Raw genomic sequence first — 24,192 nt, 5'->3', positions numbered from 1 at the left:
TTACAGTTAGCCCCCTTAGTTTAGGTTAACAGTGGAGAGTATAATGTTTTAGTGTGATCAGATGTAGCTGAGTTCCACTGGAGTGTTTCTAGCACAGATCACTGATCTGAGAATTCTAATTTCCATCTCCCCGGTATTTGCATACACAGTGTGTGGGGGGAACACCTCCCCTGTCACTCTCTCTATATATCTCATTGTACAGGAGACGTCTTCTAGTTTGGATCTGACCCTCCAGAAACATCAAGATGTTTTCTCCCAGTTATCTGCTGGCTATCATCTTCATTTCTATTCAGGGTGAGAGATGAGGCTCCTTCCATCATCCTCTGCACATACATCTATACATTGTACAATAAATACACACATCAGGATTGATAGGAAATCAATAATCAATATGTCTCTTCCCATCCTCAGGATCCTGTGGACAGATTGTGATGACTCAGACTCCGGATTCTATCTCTGTGTCTCCGGGACAGACAGTCACCATCACATGTACATCCAGTACTGCTATTTATTATGCCTTAGCCTGGTACCAACAGAAGACCCAACAACCTCCAAAGCTTCTTATAACAGATGCCAGCAGCCGGCAATCTGGGATCCCGGACAGGTTCAGTGGATCAGGATCTGGATCTGAATTCAAACTAACAATTAATGGAGCAACTGAAGATGATGAAGGAAGATATTACTGTCATCAGTATAGCTCCTACCCTCTCACACAGTGATACAGAGCCGTACAAAAACCTCCTTCCTCTTTTCTATAGAAACACAATCACAGATGTCATAACTGGAACATTCATGTGAATAAATCTAATAAATGGGTTCTTATTGTTAGCAAGAGAACTGATAATAGTGATGAGACCTTTAATAAATAGGGACAGAGAATTCCTCCGGGACATTGGCTGGATTATAACTCTGAGCTCATCATCAAATAGAAGTAAAGTTCTGGTCCTTCCAATATATCCTGGTAATATCATAAATCAGGAAAGTCTCCAGAACTTCTCATTTAGGATATAAGGACACAAAACATTGGAGCCCCAGATCAGGTCACTGGCATTAATATTGGATCTTCTTACATTCAGCACACTCCCAGCTTGTACACAGACACGGCATGTGTGAGCAGCACAGGAAGAGCGCTGCTGTGAGTGCGTATGTGTTGTTCAGTGTAAACCTGACACGCCACTTTTTAGTAGGAAATAGGTAGGCGGACCTTGGGGTGCAATGTCACCTACTGGATCTCAGCTTCTACAGTTACTAAAATGATGGAGTGTGTTATATGCAGTCTTTACCTTAGGGGGGTGGAGTACCAAATAATATATGAAGTAATAGCTCTACTTTAAGGGAGGGTAAAAACAAAATCTTTTTTTTTTTAAAGTAGAACCAAAGGTAAAATTTTCATTTTTAGGGAGGGTTTTTTTTCCGTGTGTGTTCCTTTTGGGAGATTTCCCTTCACTTCCTGTGTCATAGCCACAAGCAGGAAGTAAGAGGAAATCTCTCCAAGGTGAGGGAATCCCTGGTTGTCATCAGTACTTGTGTCCCCACTGTAAGATTTCCCCTTTATTCCTGTTCTGGTGACAACCCAAAATTTGAGATTTTCTTTTACTTTCACTTCACTTAAATTTCTTGGTGATAATGGTAAACATAGTGCAGGGGTTCCAATCCATCTTCACTCTATCCAACATTAAAAAGAATGTTGGCCTTCAGTTATAATATAGGAAGACTTTTTTTTTCTTTTCACTTGTAACATGGCACGGACTGATATCAGGAACTGGCAGGTTGTGCTCTTTACTGTAGAATTGATCTGGGTGAATGTACAGTCTGAAAAACAGGGGGAGGGTTTTTTTTTGGGAAAAAGACCCCCCAGGGGGGACAATTTAGCCCATCCAGAGTTGGTCCCGTAGATTGAGTCTCGGGGGTGTATCTGGAGCTGTTACAGCACATACACACCTAAATACAACCCATAGACATTAAATAATGTGAACAATGGCCATCCACCTGGAGGCCATTAACAAATGTTTTCCTCCATGATGGCTCTGTTTCAAATCCTCTGAATAAAGTGGCATATACAAAAAGAAGGGAATAAAAAAGATTCCAAAAGAAGTATTCTTCAAAAAGGATTGTTAAGTAAGCAGGACCAACAATTTTAATTAGTTATCCATACAAAAATTAGAAACAACATTAATATGTGGTATAATTAAATTACCCTCCTCCAAAAACATTTAGTTAAAATTAAGACTGCAAAGGGTCTTAAAGAAAGACACCGGTGTCTATCACAATCAGCCACACTGTTAAACACTCCATAAACACAGCTTGACAGGGGCTAAGGTACTCTGATCCGGGCGTTAGTTGGTAAAGAGGTCAATTTAAGAAGCATGCAGCCTACAGGGTTAAATAATGAGTGCAACCTGTCGGTATTTTTGGAACAGTAGGGACTATGTATAAAGGGAGCGGATGTGGTGCGCATTGTTACCTCCCCGAAGTGCACATCCTTGCCCTCTATAAAACAAGCTATACATACTGCTTCCCTTGTCTTAACCTCCCTGGCGGTATGATTATTTCGGATTTTAGGTGCTGAAAGCGGTACAATTATTTTGCATGGAAATTTGGCGTTTTATATTGTAGGTCTGTAAATCTTAACAATAACGCACTTAAATCTGTCCAAACCAGAGTCTAGTAGATATCCCGGGTATGATAAAGTTTGAAACACAAAAACATAAATTATAATATAATAAATAAAAATAAATAATTAAAAAAAATAAAAATAAATAGTAATAAAATAGATTTCCCCACGATTCACTATCGCTCAATTCTGCAAGTGTTCTAATTTACTATCGTTGTTTTCTAGCTGGTCTAAAGCCACTTTTGACGTAAAGGGACACTTTTTGGTTGCTATGGACAATCTCCAGTTTCCAGGCAGAAAGAACAGTGTATATCATGTAAAACTGCATGCAGGGCATGGGCCAAAGCACTGGGGACAAAAGGGATGTGAAATCATTTCATACAGTACTGTAATCTGGAAGATTACAGTACTGTATGTGTTATGATTTTTACTTTTTTTTTATTTGCCGCCAGGCTCCGCCCCCATGCGTCACGACGCTCGCAGGGAACGGAGCCTGGCACAGAGAGGCTTCGGAGGAGGACACAGCCCGCGGACACTGCGGGGGACATCACAGGATCCCGGGGACAAGGTAAGTAAGGAGGCACCAGGATCCTGCAATGTAATCCCGAGTGTGGCTCGGGGTTACCGCTAAAGGTGCTGAATTTTAACCCTGAGCCACACTCTGGAAAACCGCCAGGGAGGTTAAAGTCTGCATGACCCACCTCTGATTTAATATTTCTGACCCTAAAGGCTTTATTCATGTACATCGACCCTATATACTTTTGACAGCATCTATGACATTTCCTGGAAGTGTGTCCGGCCATCATCATCACATTATTTCAGCCGAGGGAACATTTGGTTGCTGTCAGGCATTTACTAGAACTGACGGCACATTACATTAGTGACATTGCCCCGCCGGGTGCCTTTCTTTCTTTCTATATGGTAAATTGATCTGTCCATTGGTTTTGCGGAAATATTCTGGCACAGGGTAGCTGCACGGGGTGTTTGTTATGTTTGTGTGTTGTGATGTGTGCTGTCTAATTAGCCGCAGTCTAGACAGAGTTAACTACCTTGATTCCAAGTTACCTAATTAAATTCCTAATTACTTAAGGACACTCCTGTTACAACTGTGCATGCTCTGAGGAAGCTTGGTGCACAAGCGAAACATGTAAGCAAGACAAACTTCTGTTTCCAGCAAACATGAGCACCAGTCTATCTGCCTATATGATGGCTTTATGGTGAAATTTCATCCATCCACCTGTAGCTCCGCTCTGCTTAGTCGACATTCGTAGCCCTCAACAAACAGTGGATTCAATTTACATGGACTCTGTACGGAATGTAACCATACTCCAAAAGACACTTATCAAGGCTAACCAGCCAGCGGAATCCTTTAATGAGACACACTACTCGACTGATAACTTGCCTATGGTCTCCCTCTGCAGCACTAAGATCATCTCGGTGAAGCCTATACAAAGGGATGAAGCACTGCTGGGTCAAGGCATCAAAACGGTGAGCTGCAATAGTACCCACACAATGTAAACCAGGGTCAAAGTGACTTTACTGCTACTATCACCCGTTTTTGTTTCCTCGACTTGTGCTACTCCCTATCTAACTCACCATGCTCTATACCTATTAAATCACTCCTCTGCTGATTTCCATGGCTGATAGATGAACTCTGTTGTATATGATAGAGTAAACCTACTTAATATGCCAGAGTGATGACCGAGCAGCACTATTCCGCTTACACTTGGTCAATTCTTTTTCCAAAGTAGCCAGCTTATTTTGGAGTATCTGCAAGACTTTTTCAGTCTATACCTTGAATTACTCTTCAGAGTGTGTGTCACGATAATCAACTAACCGGCTGATCTTAGAGCGTCTGCAAGACTTGCACAGGCTATATCTTGAATCACTCTTTGGAGTGTGTGTCATGATAATCAATTGACCTCTTTACCAACTAACGCCCGGATCAGAGTCCCTTATCCCCTGTCAAGCTGTGTTTACAGAGTGTTTAACAGTGTGACTGTAAAGTCTACCTATTACTTCTACACCCCCCCAAAGTGTGCCCCTACCCATCCTACCAGGGTCCCTGGGCTCACCCACTTTTTCTTGGAGCCCAAGTCAATGAAACGTCTCTCAGGAGGGTGAGAGATGGAGATCAGAGAAGATCCATTCCCCAATCTCCTCTATAGTGAGGGAACCCAAAAGAGTTTATCACTGAGCAATTCTGATCTCTAATCTGTCAGATCCCGGCTGCTGGTGATAAGCAAGTAGATCGGGGACTCTCTGTACTCAATAAGCTTGGGCTGAGTGCAGGGGGGACATTATGAGCCCAATAGACCCCTCTTGTTTCCATGAAGAGAACCTGTCACACTGTCATGTCCTTGCAATTGTAATTCACTTAAAGTATAAGTAAAGGCTCCTGTGTGAAAGTCTAAACAGTAACCAAATCCAGTTACTATGTGATGCACAATCCTCATCAAGTTAATGAAACATATCTTTTACCTTAATTTAATAAGCCATATCCTCTTATGTTATTTAAATGTAAACTAAAGTGTACTATTAAAAACTATGTATAGAATAATAATAAATGTAATAATTGGATGTGGAATTACTGATGGGTCATTAAAAAAAATTAAAAAATGAAGGTGCTCATATATAGTTATCAACAGGATTTATATGCTTCTTTTTCCCTACCGTTTTGATACACAGCTTCTATAGTGTAACATCTTATGGCACTTAGGGGTCTATTTGTTCAGCATTTATTGGATGAACCTTACAAGCTTTTGTTCATGAATTCTGGATGTATACAGTGATTTCCTATGATTGTCAGCTCCATCTAGTGGCCATAATGTGGTATTTTTCTTGCAGAGATATTTCAGAAAAAATACTGCATTACGGCCATTAGACAGAATTGAGATCATATCAAATCACTGTATTAAGAAAAATATGTCCAGACTTATTCAAGGGTGGGCAATACTTCTCACATCCATCTATTTAATATTTTTACAATTAGTTTAGGTGAACAGTGGTGGGTATAATGTTTTAGTGTGATCAGACATAGCTGAGTTCCAATGGAGTGTTTCTTGCCCAGATCACTGATCTGAGAATTTTAATTTCCATCTCCCCGGTATTTGCATACACAGTGTGTGGGGGGAACACCTCCCCTGTCACTCTCTCTATATATCTCATTGTACAGGAGACGTCTTCTAGTTTGGATCTGACCCTCCAGAAACATCAAGATGTTTTCTCCCAGTTATCTGCTGGGTGTCATCTTCATTTCTATTCAGGGTGAGAGATGAGGCTCCTTCCATCATCCTCTGCACATACATCTATACATTGTACAATAAATACACACATCAGGATTGATAGGAAATCAATAATCAATATATCTCTTTCCATCCTCAGGATCCTGTGGACAGATTGTGATGACTCAGACTACGGATTCTATCTCTGTGTCCCCAGGACAGACAATGACCATCACATGTACATCCAGTACTGGTATAAATAACTACTTAGCCTGGTACCAACAGAAGACCCAACAACCTCCAAAGCTTCTTATAACAAGTGGCAGAAGCCGGCAATCTGAGATCTCAGACAGGTTCAGTGGATCAGGATCTGGATCTGAATTCAAACTAACAATTAATGGAGCTACTGAAGACGATGAAGGAAAATATTACTGTCAGCAGTATAGCAGCGGGTCTCACAGTATTACAGAGCCGTACAAAAACCTCCTTCCTCTTTTCTAAAGAAACACAATCACAGATGTCATAACTGGAACATTCATGTGAATAAATCTAATAAATGGGTTCTTATTGTTAGCAAGAGAACTGATAATAGTGATGAGATCTTTAATAAATAGGGACAGAGAATTCCTCCGGGACATTGGCTGGATTATAACTCTGAGCTCATCATCAAATACAAGTAAAGTTCTGGTCCTTCCAATATATCCTGGTAATATCATAAATCCGGAAAGTCTCCAGAACTTCTCATTTCGGATAAAAGGACACAAAACATTGGAGCCCCAGATCAGGTCACTGGCATTATTATTGGATCTTCTTACATTCAGCACACTCCCAGCTTGTACACAGACACGGCATGTGTGAGCAGCACAGGAAGAGCGCTGTTGTGAGTGCGTATGTGTTGATCAGTGTAAACCTGACACGCCCCTTTTTAGTAGGAAATAGGTAGGCGGAGCTTGGGGTGCAATGTCACCTACTGGATCTCAGCTTCTACAGTTACTAAAATGATGGAGTGTGTTATATGCAGTCTTTACCTTAGGGGGGTGGAGTATCAAATAATATATGAAGTGATAGCTCTACTTTAAGGGTAAAAACAAAATCTTTATTTTTTAAACGTAGAACCAAAGGTAAAATTTTCATTTTTAGGGAGGGTTTTTTTTCCGTGTGTGTTCCTTTTGGGAGATTTCCCTTCACTTCCTGTGTCGTAGCCACAAGCAGGAAGTGAAAAGAAATCTCTCCAAGGTGAGGGAATCCCTCGTTGTCCTCAGTACTTGTGTTCCCACTGTAAGATTTCCCCTTTATTCCTGTTCTGGTGACAACCCAAAATTTGAGATTTTCTTTTACTTTCACTTCACTTTCATTTCTGGGTGATAATGGTAAACATAGTACAGGGGTTCCAATCCATCTCCACTCTATCCAACACTAAAAAGAATGTTGGCCTTCAGTTATAATATAGAAAGACTTTTTTTCTTTTCACTTGCAACATGGCACGGACTGATATCAGGAACTGGCAGGTTGTGCTCTTTACTGTAGAATTGATCTGGGTGACTGTACAGTCTGAAAAACGGGGGGAGGGTTTTTTTTTGGGAAAAAGACCCCCTAGGGGGACAATTTAGCCCATCCAGAGTTGGTCCCGTAGATTGAGTCTCGGGGGTGTATTTGGAGCTGTCACAGCACATACACTCCTAAATACAACCCATAGACATTAAATAATGTGAACAATGGCCATCCACCTGGAGGTCATTAACAAATGTTTTCCTCCACGATGGCTTTGTTTCAAATCCTCTGAATAAAGTGGCATATACAAAAAGAAGAGAATGAGAAAAGATTCCAAAAGAAGTATTCTTCAAAAAGGATTGTTAAGTAAGCGGGACCAACAATTTTAATTAGTTATCCATACAAAAATTAGAAACAACATTAATATGTGGTATAATTAAATTACCCTCCTCCAAAAACATTTAGTTAAAATTAGGACTGCAAAGGGTCTTAAAGAGAGACACCGGTGTCTATCACAATCAGCCACACTGTTAAACACTCCATAAACACAGCTTGACAGGGGCTAAAGGACTCTGATCCGGGCGTTAGTTGGTAAAGAGGTCAATTTAAGAAGGATGCAGCCTACAGGGTTAAATAATGAGTGCAACCTGTCGGTATTTTTGGAACAGTAGGGACTATGTATAAAGGGAGCAGATGTGGTGCGCATTGGTACCTCCCCGAAACGCACATCCTTGCCCTCTATAAAACAAGCTATACATACTGCTTCCCTTGTCTTAAAGTCTGCATGACCCACCTCTGAGTTAATATTTCGACCCTAAAGGCTATATTCATGTACATCGACCCTATATACTTTTGACAGCATCTATGACACTTCCTGGAAGTGTGTCCGGCCATCATCATCACTTTATTTTGTCCGGGGGAACATTTGGTTGCTGTCAGGCATTTACTAGAACTGACGGCACATGACATTAGTGACATTGCCCCGCCGGGTGCCTTTCTTTCTTTCTATATGGTAAATTGATCTGTCCATTGGTTTTGCGGAAATATTCTGGCACAGGGTAGCTGCACGGGGTGTTTGTTATGTTTGTGTGTTGTGATGTGTGCTGTCTAATTAGCCGCAGTCTAAACAGAGTTAACTACCTTGATTCCAAGTTACCTAATTAAATTCCTAATTACTTAAGGACACTCCTGTTACAACTGTGCATGCTCTGAGGAAGCTTGGTGCACAAGCGAAACATGTAGGCAAGACAGACTTCTGTTTCAAGCAAGACAGACTTCTGTTTCCAGCAAACATGAGCACCAGTCTATCTGCCTATACGATGGCTTTATGGTGAAATTTCATCCATCCACCTGTAGCTCCGCTCTGCTTAGTCGACATTCGTAGCCCTCATCAAAAAGTGGATTCAATTTACACGGACTCTGTACGGAATGTAACCATACTCCAAAAGACACTTATCAAGGCTAACCAGCCAGCGGAATCCTTTAATGAGACACACTACTCGACTGATAACTTGCCTATGGTCTCCCTCTGCAGCACTAAGATCGTCTCGGTGAAGCCTATACAAAGGGATGAAGGACTGCTGGGTCAAGACGTCAAAACGGTGAGCTGCAATAGTACCCACACAATGTGAACCAGGGTCAAAGTGACTTTACTGCTACTATCACCCGTTTTTGTTTCCTCGACCTGTGCTACTCCCTAACTCACAATGCTCTATACCTATTAAATCACTCCTCTGCTGATTTCCACGGCTGATAGATGAACTCCGTTGTATATGATAGCGTAAACCTACTGAATATGTCAGAGTGATGACCGAGCAGGACTATTCCACTTACACTTGGTCAATTCTTTTTCCAAAGTAGCCAGCTTATTTTGGAGTATCTGCAAGACTTTTTCAGTCTATACCTTGAATTACTCTTCAGAGTGTGTGTCACGATAATCAACTAACCGGCTGATCTTAGAGCGTCTGCAAGACTTAAACAGGCTATATCTTGAATCACTCTTTGGAGTGTGTGTTATAATAATCAATTGACCTCTTTACCAACCAACGATCCGGATCAGAGTCCCTTATCCCCTGTCAAGCTGTGTTTATGGAGTGTTTAACAGTGTGACTGTAAAGTCTACCTATTACTTCTACACCCCCCAAAGTGGGCCCCTCCCCATCCCACCAGGGTCCCTGGGCTCACCCACTTTTTCTTGGACCCCAAGTCAATGAAATGTCTCTCAGGAGGGTGAGAGGTGGAGATCAGAGAAGATCCATTCCCCAATCTCCTCTACAGTGAGGGAACCCAAAATAGTTTATCACTGAGCAATTCTGATCTCTAATCTGTCAGATCCCGGCTACTGGTGGTAAGCAAGTAGATCGGGGACTCTCTGTACTCAATAAGCTTGGGCTGAGTGCAGGGGGGACATTATGAGACCAATAGACCCCTCTTGTTTCCATGAAGAGAACCTGTCACACTGTCATGTCCTTGCAATTGTAATTCACTTAAAGTATAACTAAAGGCTCCTGTGTGAAAGTCTAAACAGTAACCAAGTCCAGTTACTATGTGATGAACAATCCTCATAAAGTTATTGAATCATATCCTTTACCTTCATTTAATAAGCCATATCCTCTTATGTTATTTAAATGTAAACTAAAGTGTACTATTAAAAACTGTGTATAGAATAATAATAATAAATGTAATAATTGGAGGTGGAATTACTGATGGGTCATTAAAAAAAAAAAAAAAATGAAGGTGCTCATATATAGTTATCAACAGGATTTATATGCTTCTTTTTCCCTACCGTTTTGATACACAGCTTCTATCGTGTAACATCTTATGGCACTTAGGGGTCTATTTGTTCAGCATTTATTGGATGAACCTTACAAGCTTTTGTTCATGAATTCTGGATGTATACAGTGATTTCCTATTATCGTCAGCTCCATCTAGTGGCCATAATGTGGTATTTTTCTTGCAGAGATATTTCAGAAAAAATACTGCATTATGGCCATTAGACAGACTTGAGATCATATCAAATCACTGTATTAAGAAAAATATGTCCAGACTTATTCAAGGGTGGGCAATACTTCTCACATCCATCCATTTAATATTTTTACAATTAGTTTAGGTGAACAGTGGTGAGTATAATGTTTTAGTGTGATCAGACATAGCTGAGTTCCACTGGAGTGTTTCTTGCACAGATCACTGATCTGAGAATTCTAATTTCCATCTCCCCGGTATTTGCATACACAGTGTGTGGGGGGAACACCTCCCCTGTCACTCTCTCTATATATCTCATTGTACAGGAGACGTCTTCTAGTTTGGATCTGACCCTCCAGAAACATCAAGATGTTTTCTCCCAGTTATCTGCTGGCTGTCATGTTCATTTCTATTCAGGGTGAGAGATGAGGCTCCTTCCATCATCCTCTGCACATACATCTATATATTGTACAATAAATACACACATCAGGATTGATAGGAAATCAATAATCAATATGTCTCTTTCCATCCTCAGGATCCTGTGGACAAATTGTGATGACTCAGACTCCGGATTCTATCTCTGTGTCCCCGGGACAGACAACCTCCATCACATGTACATCCAGTACTAATATTTACAGCAACCTAGCCTGGTACCAACAGAAGACCCAACAACCTCCAAAGCTTCTTATAACAAGTGGCAGAAGCCGGCAATCTGGGATCCCGGACAGGTTCGGTGGATCAGGATCTGGATCTGAATATAAACTAACAATTAATGGAGCAACTGAAGACGATGAAGGAAAATATTACTGTCAGCAGTATGGCAGCGGGTCTCACAGTGATACAGAGCCGTACAAAAACCTCCTTCCTCTTTTTCTAAAGAAACACAATCACAGATGTCATAACTGGAACATTCATGTGAATAAATCTAATAAATGGGTTCTTATTGTTAGCAAGAGAACTGATAATAGTGATGAGATCTTTAATAAATAGGGACAGAGAATTCCTCCCGGACATTGGCTGGATTATAACTCTGAGCTCATCATCAAATAGAAGTAAAGTTCTGGTCCTTCCAATATATCCTGGTAATATCATAAATCAGGAAAGTCTCCAGAACTTCTCATTTAGGATATAAGGACACAAAACATTGGAGCCCCAGATCAGGTCACTGGCATTATTATTGGATCTTCTTACATTCAGCACACTCCCAGCTTGTACACAGACACGGCATGTGTGAGCAGCACAGGAAGAGCGCTGCTGTGAGTGCGTATGTGTTGTTCAGTGTAAACCTGACACGCCCCTTTTTAGTAGGAAATAGGTAGGCGGAGCTTGGGGTGCAATGTCACCTACTGGATCTCAGCTTCTACAGTTACTAAAATGATGGAGTGTGTTATATGCAGTCTTTACCTTAGGGGGGTGGAGTATCAAATAATATATGAAGTGATAGCTCTACTTTAAGGGTAAAAACACAATTTTTTTTTAAAGTAGAACCAAAGTTAAAACTTTATTTTCATTTTTAAGGAGGGTTATAATATTTTTTTCCATGTGTGTGTTCCTTTTGGGAGATTTCTTTCTCATAGACTCAAGCAGGAAGTGAGAGGAAATCTCTCTTAAGTGAGGGAATCCCTGGTTGTCATCAGTACTTGTGTCCCCACTGGAAGATTTCCCCTCTATTTCTATTCTGGTGACAACCCAAAATTTGAGATTTTCTTGTACTTTCACTTCACTTTAATTTCTGGGTGATAATGGTAAACATAGTACAGGGGTTCCAATCCATCTTCACTCTATCCAACACTAAAAAGAATGTTGGCCTTCAGTTATAATATAGGAAGACTTTATTTTTTATTTCACTTGCAACATGGCACGGACTGATATCAGGAACTGGCAGGTTGTGCTCTTTACTGTAGAATTGATCTGGGTGACTGTAAAGTCTACCTATTCCTTCTACACCCCACAAAGTGTGCCCCTCCCCATCCCGCCAGGGTCCCTGGGCTCACCCACTTTTTCTTGGAGCCCAAGTCAATGAAATGTCTCTCAGGAGGGTGAGAGGTGGAGATCAGAGAAGATCCATTCCCCAATCTCCTCTACAGTGAGGGAACCCAAAAGAGTTTATCACTGAGCAATTCTGATCTCTAATCTGTCAGATCCCGGCTGCTGGTGGTAAGCAAGTAGATCGGAGACTCTCTGTACTCAATAAGCTTGGGCTGAGTGCAGGGGGGACATTATGAGCCCAATAGATCCCTCTTGTTTCCATGAAGAGAACCTGTCACACTGTCATGTCCTTGAAATTGTAATTCACTTAACCACTTCAGCCCCGGAATATTTGGCTGCTGAATGACCAGCCCATTTTTTGTGATTTGGCACTGCATTGCTTTAACTGACAATTGCGCGGCCGTGCGGCGCTGTACCCAAACAAAATTGATGTCCTTTTTTTCCCACAAATAGAGCTTTCTTTTGGTGGTATTTGATATAAACAAAAAAAGAGCGAAAAATTTGAAAAAACACAATATTTTGTACTTTTTGCTATAATAAATATCCCCATTTTTTTAAAAAAGCTAATTTTTTTCTCAGTTTAGGCCGATATGTATTCTTTTACATATTTTTGGTAATAAAAATCACAATAAGCGTATATTGATTGGTTTGTGCAAAGGTTATATTGTCTACAAAATAGAGGATAGATTTATAGAATTTTTATTATTATTTTTTACTATTATTTTTTTTTCTACTAGTAATGGCGGCGATCTGCGATTTTTATCGGGACTGCGACATTATGGCAGACACATCGGACACTTTTGACACATTTTTGGGACCATTGGCATTTATACAGCAATCAGTGCTAAAAAATACATTGATTACTGTAGAAATATATGTATCCTCTCTCTATTCTCTATACATGTCCTGTATGTACCCTCTCTATTCTCTATATATGTTCTGTATGTACCCTCTCTCTATTCTCTATATATGTTCTGTATGTACCCTCTTTATTCTCTATATACAGTACAGTATCTCACAAAAGTGAGTACACACCTCACATTTTTGTAAACATTTTATTATATCTTTTCATGTGACAACACTGAAGAAATGACACTTTGCTACAATGTAAAGTAGTGAGTGTACAGCTTGTATAACAGTATAAATTCGCTTTTTTTCCTCTGGGGGGCGCCTTTGCTCCAGGGGTGGAAGAAGCAACTTAAAAAATGCGCATAAAGATGCATTTTTCAAACACATTTAGGCACATTTAGACGTTCATTCATTCCACTGGCCAGAATTTTAAAGCTGAGCTAAACCCTCCTATCCTTTTCAGCCAAGGCAGCAGCCATCTTAGCCTCTGTTTCATCTGCAACTGCCATGATGTTGCACATGTGATCAGACACCAGCCATTTGATGATTTGACAGTTTGGTTGGGAGCACAAGCAACTAAAAGAGCACTTTCACACTGGGGTGGGCATCAGCGGTAAAGCGCCGCTATTTTTAGCGGCGCTTTATCGTTGTTTTTGCTGCGATTTTTTTGGCCGCTAGTGGGGCACTTTTAACCCCTACTAATTGCCAAAAAGGGTTAAAAGAGCCAGCAAAGTGGCGCTGCCCATTGATTTCCATGGACAGGGGCGCTTTAGGAGTGGTGTATACACCTCTCTCCTACAGCACCTCAAAGATGCTGCATGTATGACTTTTTTTTGGTGTCCTGCAAGCGCACCGCTCCAGTGTGAAGGCCCTCTGGGAGAGGCTCTTTGCAGGCATTATTTTTAGCACTATAGCGCCTGTAAAGAGCCTCAGTGTGAAAGCAGCCTAAATGTTACATTCCCAGCCTGGAATGTAACAGATTTTTTAAACCATTAAATTGATGGGTTTAATTCTAGTCTTACTACTAGTGCTTAGTATTGAGATGCATGTACGCGCATTTAGATGTAACTAGGCACATTCAGTATTTTTTCTACCCTAACCCTCTTCTCCTATTCACACTGGTGGGGCATTTTTGCACACTCGCCGTGGTATTTACCACTCCTAAAAGACAGATCCCTGGCCTGCTTCTGATAGTGAACAAAGTGACCAGGGATATTGGGGTTTGGGGGGTGAACTAGCCAAATCTGGCCATTATTTTGCCACCAAACCCCAGACAGGCTGTGTTTAGATCCAGCTCAAGATTCATCTGAACCTCAGGCATTTCCTTACTCTGGATCATATACCTGCAAAATATATATCTGTGTAACATGCTTACTGATGTTCCCTACCTTATCCTTATAATACATAAAAAAATGGACTGATACTGCCATCTACTGGGAGTCTTTTATTTATTTATTTTTTTCTAATTGCAGCTACAGGAATATGCTCCGTATGTATTTTTTTTCCCAGTTTCATGTTAGGGATCATGTACACTCGGCTTAAAAAACACGGCTTATACAAACGTTCAGTGTTTTTTTTTTACACCTGTAAAAGGACCTCTATGATAGTCTATGTGGCCATGCACCCATAGGTATTTACAGGCATATTTGAAGAGGAGCGTTGTCCCCTGCCCACATACCCCCACAACCACCGGGCAAGGGTTGTGGTGATAAGGCCCTTGTCCCCATCAACATGGGGACATCCTCCCAATGTTGAGGGCATGTGGCCCGGTACAGTTCAGGAGGGGGGGCGCTCTCTCATCCCCCCTCTTTTCCTGCGGGCCTGCTAAGTTGCGCGCTCGGATAAGGGTCTGGTTTGGATTTTTGGTGGTACCCCTACACCATTTTCTTTTAATTTTGGTGCAGGGGTTCCCCTTAAAATCCATACCAGATAGGTCTGGTATGGATTTTGAGGGGGACCCCCACGCCATTTTTTTTTAAATTTTGGCGCGGGATTCCCCTTAATATGCATACCAGACCTGAAGGGCCTAGTATGGAATTTGGGGGGACCCCCACGCAATTTTTTTTTTAATTTTTGGTTCAGGGTTCCCCTTAATATTCATATCCCATGCTGTTTTTTTCAATGACTTTTTTATGTGTATTTCTGGGACCGACAATTCATTAATAGCCGCAAGTAGTTTTAAATTACTTTTTTGCATTGATACATGTCCCCTGGGGCAGGACCCAGGTCCCCAAACACTTTTTTATGACAATAACTTATATATTAACCTTTAAAATTAGCACTTTTGATTATTCATGTTCATGTCCCATAGACTTTAACGGTGTTCGAACACATTTTTTGCCTGTTCGCATGTTCTGATGCGAACCGAACCAGGGGGTGTTCGGCTCATCCCTATTATTTTGCCCTGTAGAATGCATTTACGCTCAATGTCTTATGTGCATCAATTCTCCTACATAGAGACATTTTTTTCTGCCAAGATCTGGTAGAATAAATCCAGTTCAAATTTTGAACATAAAACCATATGCCCATGTGCATGAGGTCTTATAATTACTTGCCATTATTACTTATGTTAAATGCAAACCAGACTCACAGTGGGAGATTTTGCACTGGTTCCAGAAATGAAGGAACAAATGGAAAACAGAAGTAAATACTTCATTTACCACAAAGTTTTTTGGGGTTCATAAACACTCATAGATGAAGCTCTGACAGTATAACATTTCGGGAACTGGGTACGGAGGGAAAATGTTCAGATATACAGAATTCAGTCTTACATGCCTCAAATGGACATCCAGGGGGTGATAAAAACAAGTGTCTGAACCATTGTTTTACCACCCCCACCTGCCCACATAAATCCTACCATTAAAGCCAGCTGGACACAAGGCGTCTCCCTGCTGCATTGCTATGTGGCTGTGGCAATTTTAACTTGGCTAACAGAGTTTGATAGGCAGAGCCTCCTGTCAAACATGGCCATCAAAAGACAAAGGAAGCATGCCACAACTGCAAGACAACCATTTGTGGTGAAGAACAAAATCCCCCTTGGATTAAAAAAAACCCCAGAAATTCAGAAGGTGGTGGGATTGCCTCCCGAATGCCTGGCAGCTGCTGCTATACCACCCTTTGAAAATCAATCCAACACTTTTCAGAGGACGGTACACATTGCCACCTCTGTGAAACAGCCCTAAGTGAGGCTGATTTTTGTTTTGAGAAAGTCACACAATTCTTTGATTAGGGAGACAAAAAATTTGGTGATGAGAAAATATCTCTTAGGCCCCTTTCACACTGGGGCAGGGGCGGCGTCGGTGGTAAAGCACCGCTATTGTAAGCCACAATTTACCATTGGTATTCGGCTGCTAGCGGGGGGCAGTTTTACCCCCCGCTAGCGGCTGAGAAAGGGTTAAAAACCACCACAAAGCGCCTCTGCAGAGGTGCTTTGCCGGCGGTATAGCCACGCTGTCCAATTGATTTCAATGGACAGGAGCGGTGAAGGAGTGGAGTATACTCCGCTCCTTCACCGCTCCGAAGATGCTGCTAGCAGGACTTTTTTTCCCGTCCTGCTAGCGCACCGCTCCAGTGTGAAAGCCCCCGGGGCTTTCACACTGGAGAGACAGCAGCGGCTGTTTCGGGTCGGTTTGCAGGCTCTATTATTAACGCAATAGCGCCTGCAAACCCCCCCATTGTGAAAGGGCCCTTATTTCATTATTTTCTCTTTAGGAAAAAATGTAGGTAATGAACAATATGTCAAAGGAAACATTCACTTTTTTTATACTGAGGAGTACTGAATGTCCACCAAGATGTGTGATCATAGGGGAGGAGCAATAATAATGACTTAGGAGGATAGAAATCTGGAGCTGCTCAGGGGGCGGGGCTGTGACCACACAGAGAAATGAATACAGGAACATGAAATGTGGTCATATACAGAATATTATTCAGACTAAAGCTGACACATATCACCTGGGAATATATCACTAGAACACCATTCCCCTAGATTCTGCAAAAATATTCTAATATAAAGTAGTCATTATGAAGTCTTCTTAGCGGGCGTTCATCTTTATGGTGACATCATTTATCAAAATCACCCTGCACACATTTCCATTGCAGAATATGAGATCGTATAGCAATGATTGGATTACCTATCAGTCCCTTACATGGACATAGAGAGTTCTGACTTCTCCATAAAGATCTGTTCCCTCTGTTACAATATTGGACATTTCTTGTATTTTGCCCCCTGATCATTTACATTCACCTGTCATTTTCTAGCAGACAGAATACTGCTAAGGAATGGGAGGGGACAATTGTTTCTTCCAATATGAAAGTTTTCCTGTATTTCTGGGGTGGGAAGCTGCTCATCCGCTTGTCCCATTAGAGTTTTCTCATGTTATTTAAATGTAAACTAAAGTGTACTATTAAAAACTATGTATACAATAATAGTAATAATAAAGGTACTAATTGGATGTGGAATTACTGATAGGTCATTAAAAAAAATAAAATAAAATTAAGGCGCTCATATATAGTTATCAACAGGATTTATATGCTTCTTTTTCCCTACCTTTTTCATACACAGCTTTTATAGTGTAACATCTTATGGCACTTAGGGGTCTATTTATTCAGCATTTATTGGATGAACCTTACGAGCTTTTGTTCATCCTTGATGGAATCCGGAATGTATACAGTGATTTCCTATGATCGGCAGCTCCATCTAGTGGCCATAATGTGGTAATTTTCTTACAGAGCGATTTCAGAAAAAAATATTGCATTACGGCCATTAGATGGACTTGAGATCATATCAAATCACTGTATTAAGAAAAATACGTCCAGACTTATTCAAGGGTGTGCAATACTTCTCACATCCATCCATTACATTTTTTTACAATTAGCTCCCTTAGTTTAGGCGAACAGTGGTGAATATAATGTTTTAGTGTAATCAGATGTAGCTGAGTTCCACTGGAGTGTTTCTAGCACAGATCACTGATCTAAGAATTCTAATTTCCTTCTCCCCGGTATTTGCATACACAGTGTGTGGGGGGAACACCTCCCCTGTCACTCTCTCTATATATCTCATTGTACAGGAGACGTCTTCTAGTTTGGATCTGACCCTCCAGAAACATCAAGATGCTTTCTCCCAGTTATCTGCTGGCTGTCAGCTTCATTTCTATTCAGGGTGAGAGATGAGGCTCCTTCCATCATCCTCTGCACATACATCTATACATTGTACAATAAATACACATATCAGGATTGATAAGAAATCAATAATCAATATGTCTCTTCCCATCCTCAGGATCCTGTGGACAGATTGTGATGACTCAGACTCCAGATTCTATCTCTGTGTCCCCGGGACAGACAGCCACCATCACATGTACATCCAGTACTGCTATTTATTATGCCTTAGCCTGGTACCAACAGAAGACCCAACAACCTCCAAAGCTTCTTATAACAGGTGCCAGCAGCCGGCAATCCGGGATCCCGGACAGGTTCAGTGGATCAGGATATGGATCTGAATTCAAACTAACAATTAATGGAACAACTGAAGATGATGAAGGAAGATATTACTGTCAGCAGTGATACAGAGCCGTACAAAAACCTCCTTCCTCTTTTCTATAGAAACACAATCACAGATGTCATAACTGGGACATTCATGTGAATAAATCTAATAAATGGGTTCTTATTGTTAGCAAGAGAACTGATAATAGTGATGAGACCTTTAATAAATAGGGACAGAGAATTCCTCCGGGACATTGGCTGGATTATAACTCTGAGCTCATCATCAAATAGAAGTAAAGTTCTGGTCCTTCCAATATATCCTGGTAATATCATAAATCAGGAAAGTCTCCAGAACTTCTCATTTAGGATATAAGGACACAAAACATTGGAGCCCCAGATCAGGTCACTGGCATTATTATTGGATCTTCTTACATTCAGCACACTCCCAGCTTGTACACAGACACGGCATGTGTGAGCAGCACAGGAAGAGCGCTGCTGTGAGTGCGTATGTGTTGTTCAGTGTAAACCTGACACGCCCCTTTTTAGTAGGAAATAGGTAGGCGGAGCTTGGGGTGCAATGTCACCTACTGGATCTCAGCTTCTACAGTTACTAAAATGATGGAGTGTGTTATATGCAGTCTTTACCTTAGGGGGGTGGAGTATCAAATAATATATGTAGTGATAGCTCTACTTTAAGGGTAAAAACAAAATCCTTTTTTTTTAAAGTAGAACCAAAGGTAACATTTTCATTTTTAGGGAGGGTTTTTTTCCGTGTGTGTTCCTTTTGGGAGATTTCCCTTCACTTCCTGTGTCGTAGCCACAAGTAGGAAGTGAGAGGAAATCTCTCCAAAGTGAGGGAATCCCCGGTTGTCATCAGTACTTGTGTCCCCACTGGAAGATTTCCCCTCTATTCCTGTTCTGGTGACAATCCAAAATGTGAGATTTTCTTTTACTTTCACTTCACTTTAATTTCTGGGTGATAATGGTAAACATAGTACAGGGGTTCCAATCCATCTTCACTCTATCCAACACTAAAAAGAATGTTGGCCTTCAGTTATAATATAGGAAGACATTTGTTTTTCTTTTCACTTGCAACATGGCACGGACTGATATCAGGAACTGGCAGGTTGTGCTCTTTACTGTAGAATTGATCTGGGTGACTGTAAAGTCTACCTATTACTTCTACACCCCCCAAAGTGTGCCCCTCCCCATCCCGCCAGGGTCCCTGGGCTCACCCACTTTTTCTTGGAGCCCAAGTCAATGAAATGTCTCTCAGGAGGGTGAGAGGTGGAGATCAGAGAAGATCCATTCCCCAATCTCCTCTACAGTGAGGGAACCCAAAAGAGTTTATCACTGAGCAATTCTGATCTCTAATCTGTCAGATCCCGGCTGCCGGTGGTAAGCAAGTAGATCGGGGACTCTCTGTACTCAATAAGCTTGGGCTGAGTGCAGGGGGGACATTATGAGCCCAATAGACCCCTATTGTTTCCATGAAGAGAACCTGTCACACTGTCATGACCTTGCAATTGTAATTCACTTAAAGTATAACTAAAGGCTCCTGAGTGAAAGTCTGAACAGTAACCAAATCCAGTTACTATGTGATGTACAATCCTCATCAAGTTAATGAAACATATCCTTTACCTTCATTTAATAAGCCAAATCCTCCATCATTTGTGTCTCACATGCTCCCCCTCCCAGACACTGCAGCTCCCAATGGGAGGGTTTCAGTAACAGAGGCAATGCTACCAATCCAGAAAGCAGTGATCAGGAGTAGATGTGGCCTGGTGGTGAAAGACAAGCTACATGACAAGTAGATTGTAAGCTCTAACGAGCAGGGCTCTCTGATTCCTACTGTTTTAAAGTGTATTGTAGCTGTACTGTCTACTCTCAAGTTGTAAAGTCTATATAAATCCTGAATCATAATAATGAATAATAATGATGGCAAGCTTTTGGATTAACAGTGACAGTGCTGATAGCCACAACCCCTGCACTTCTTTTTTATCCCGCTGTAGTGCAAGCAGACCCCGCCTACATGAGAATGTCCAATCAAGAGGAGAAAATCATCACAGGAAGCTGCATTAGGTGACTTTACTGGCAGGATCAGCAGCTATCTGTGGAGCTTCGCAGGGGGACTAAGTGAAAAGTGAAGTGCAGAGGAAAGTGCTTCAGCAATTTTTTTTTTCGATGCCCTTGTTTGGAAGTGTGTGAATGCTCGCAGTGAAGTAGTGAGGTTACAGACCTCCAAAAAGGTGAGAATAGATGTTCTTCACTACAAATATGTTCTGTATGTACCCTCTCTATTCTCTATATATGTTCTGTATGTACCCTCTCTATTCTCTATATATGTTCTGTATGTACCCTCTCTATTCTCTATATATGTTCTGTATGTACCCTCTCTATTGTTTATATATGTTCTGTATTAGGGATGAGCCGAACACCCCCCTGTTCGGTTCGCACCAGAACATGCGAACAGGAAAAAAGTTCGCTCGAACACGCGAACACCGTTAAAGTCTATGGGACACGAACATGAATAATCAAAAGTGCTAATTTTAAAGGCTTATATGCAAGTTATTGTCATAAAAAGTGTTTGGGGACCCGGGTCCTGCCCCAGGGGACATGGATCAATGCAAAAAAAGTTTTAAAAACTGCCGTTTTTTCAGGAGCAGTGATTTTAATAATGCTTAAAGTCAAACAATAAAAGTCTAATATCCCTTTAAATTTCGTACCTGGGGGTGTCTATAGTATGCCTGTAAAGGGGCGCATGTTTCCCGTGTTTGACAGCAAAATGACATTTCGAAGGAAAAATTCCATTTAAAACTACCCGCGGCTATTGCATTGCCGACAATACACATAGAAGTTCATTGATAAAAACGGCATGGGAATTCAACACAGGGGAACCCCGAACCAAAATTAAAAAAAAAAAATGACGTGGGAGTCCCCCTTAATTCCATACCAGGCCCTTCAGGTCTGGTATGGATATTAAGGGGAACCCCGGCCAAAATTAAAAAAAAAAATGATGTGGGGTTCCCCCTAAATTCCATACCAGACCCTTCAGGTCTGGTATGGATTTTAAAGGGAACCCCGCGCCAAAAAAAAAAAAAAAAAAACGGCGTGGGGTCCCCCCAAAAATCCATACCAGACCCTTATCCAAGCACGCAACCTGGCAGGCCGCAGGAAAAGAGGGGGGACGAGAGTGCGGGCCCCCCCTCCTGAACCGTACCAGGCCACATGCCCTCAACATTGGGAGGGTGCTTTGGGGTAGCCCCCCAAAACACCTTGTCCCCATGTTGATGAGGACAAGGGCCTCATCCCCACAACCCTGGTCGGTGGTTGTGGGGGTCTGCGGGCGGGGGGCTTATCGGAATCTGGAAGCCCCCTTTAACAAGGGGACCCCCAGATCCCGGCCCCCCCCGTGTGAAATGGTAAGGGGGTACTTACCCCTACCATTTCACTAAAAAACTGTCAAAAATGTTAAAAATGACAAGAGACAGTTTTTGACAATTCCTTTATTTAAATGCTTCTTCTTTCTTCTATCTTCCTTCATCTTCTTCTTCTGGTTCTTCTGGCTCTTCTGGTTCTTCCCCCCGGCGTTCTCGTCCAGCATCTCCTCCGCGGCATCTTCTATCTTCTTCTCCTCGGGCCGCTCCGCACCCATGGCATGGAAGGAGGCTCCCGCTTCATCTTCTTCTTCATCCTCTTCTCTTCTTCCTTCTTCTCTTCTTCATTTTCTTCTCCGAGCCGCTCCGCACCCATGCTGGCATGGAGGGAGGCTCCCGCTGTGTGACAGAGTCTCCTCGTCTGACGGTTCTTAAATAACGGGGGCGGGGCCACCCAGTGACCCCGCCCCCCTCTGACGCACGGTGACTTGACGGGACTTCCCTGTGAGGTCACAGGAAATGCCACAGGGAAGTCCCGTCATGTCCCATGTGTCAGAGGGGGCGGGGTCACTGGGTGGCCCCGCCCCCCGTTATTTAAGAACCGTCAGACGCGGAGACGCCGTCACACAGCGGGAGCCTCCCTCCATGCCAGCATGGATGTGGAGCGGCCCGGAGAAGAAAATGAAGAAGAGAAGAAGAGAAGAAGGAAGAAGAGAAGAGGATGAAGAAGAAGATGAACAGAAGAGCGGGAGCCTCCCCCCTGCCATGGGTGCGGAGCGGCCCGAGGAGAAGAAGATAGAAGACACCGCGGAGGAGATGCTGAAAGAGAATGCCAGAGGAAGAACCAGAAGAGCCAGAAGAACCAGAAGAAGAAGAAGATGAAGGAAGATAGAAGAAAGAAGAAGCATTTAAATAAAGGAATTGTCAAAAACTGTACCCCCTTACCATTTCACACAGGGGGGGGGCGGGATCTGGGGGTCCCCTTGTTAAAGGGGGCTTCCAGATTCCGATAAGCCCCCCGCCCGCAGACCCCCACAACCACCGGCCAGGGTTGTGGGGATGAGGCCCTTGTCCTCATCAACATGGGGACAAGGTGTTTTGGGGGGCTACCCCAAAGCACCCTCCCAATGTTGAGGGCATGTGGCCTGGTACGGTTCAGGAGGGGGGGCCGCACTCTCGTCCTCCCCTCTTTTCCTGCGGCCTGCCAGGTTGCGTGCTCGGATAAGGGTCTGGTATGGATTTTTGGGGGGACCCCACGCCGTTTTTTTTTTTTTTTTTTTGGCGCGGGGTTCCTCTTAAAATCCATACCAGACCTAAAGGGTCTGGTATGGAATTTAGGGGGAACCCCACGTTATTTTTTTTTTTTATTTCGGCCGGGGTTCCCCTTAATATCCATACCAGACCTGAAGGGCCTGGTATGGAATTTAGGGGGACTCCCACGTCATTTTTTTTTTTAATTTGGGTTCGGGGTTTCCCTGTGTTGAATTCCCATGCCGTTTTTATCAATGAACTTCTATGTGTATTGTTGGCAATGCAATAGCCGCGGGAAGTTTTAAATGGAATTTTTCCTTTGAAATGTCATTTTGCTGTCAGACTGTTCTAAACACGGGAAACATGCGCCCCTTTACAGGCATACTATAGACACCCCCAGGTACGAAATTTAAAGGGATATTAGACTTTTATTGTTTGACTTTAAGCATTATTAAAATCACTGCTCCTGAAAAAACGGCAGTTTTTAAAACTTTTTTTGCATTGATCCATGTCCCCTGGGGCAGGACCCGGGTCCCCAAACACTTTTTATGACAATAACTTGCATATAAGCCTTTAAAATTAGCACTTTTGATTTCTCCCATAGACTTTTAAAGGGTGTTCTGCGGCATTCGAATTTGCCGCGAACACCCCAAATTGTTCGCTGTTCGGCGAACTTGCGAACAGCCAATGTTCGAGTCGAACATGAGTTCGACTCGAACTCGAAGCTCATCCCTATTCTGTATGTATCCTCTCTCTATTCTCTATATATGTTCTGTATGTACCCTCTCTCTATTCTCTATATATGTTCTGTATGTACCCTCTCTATTCTCTATATATGTTCTGTATGTACCCTCTCTCTATTCTCTATATCCACTTCCCGACCGGCACACACCGATGTACGTTGGCAGAATGGCACGGCTGGGCAAATGGACTTACAGGTACGTCCATTTGAATTCCC

At 42.2% G+C, this 24,192-nt stretch overlaps 1 gene segment (V, D, J or C); it reads left to right on the top strand.

Moving 5' to 3' along the window:
- The first annotated feature begins 212 nt into the window (after positions 1-212).
- Positions 213-719, top strand: LOC141120129 (immunoglobulin kappa variable 6D-21-like). The segment is given in 2 exon segments: positions 213-294; positions 412-719. Coding segments are annotated over 2 exon segments (357 nt in total).
- Positions 720-24,192: the final 23,473 nt, after the last annotated feature.

The sequence above is a fragment of the Aquarana catesbeiana genome, linkage group LG01 (genome assembly GCF_042186555.1).
Source record: "Aquarana catesbeiana isolate 2022-GZ linkage group LG01, ASM4218655v1, whole genome shotgun sequence".
Classification (NCBI taxonomy): domain Eukaryota; kingdom Metazoa; phylum Chordata; class Amphibia; order Anura; family Ranidae; genus Aquarana; species Aquarana catesbeiana.
This window is presented reverse-complemented; position numbering and strand designations above follow the sequence as displayed.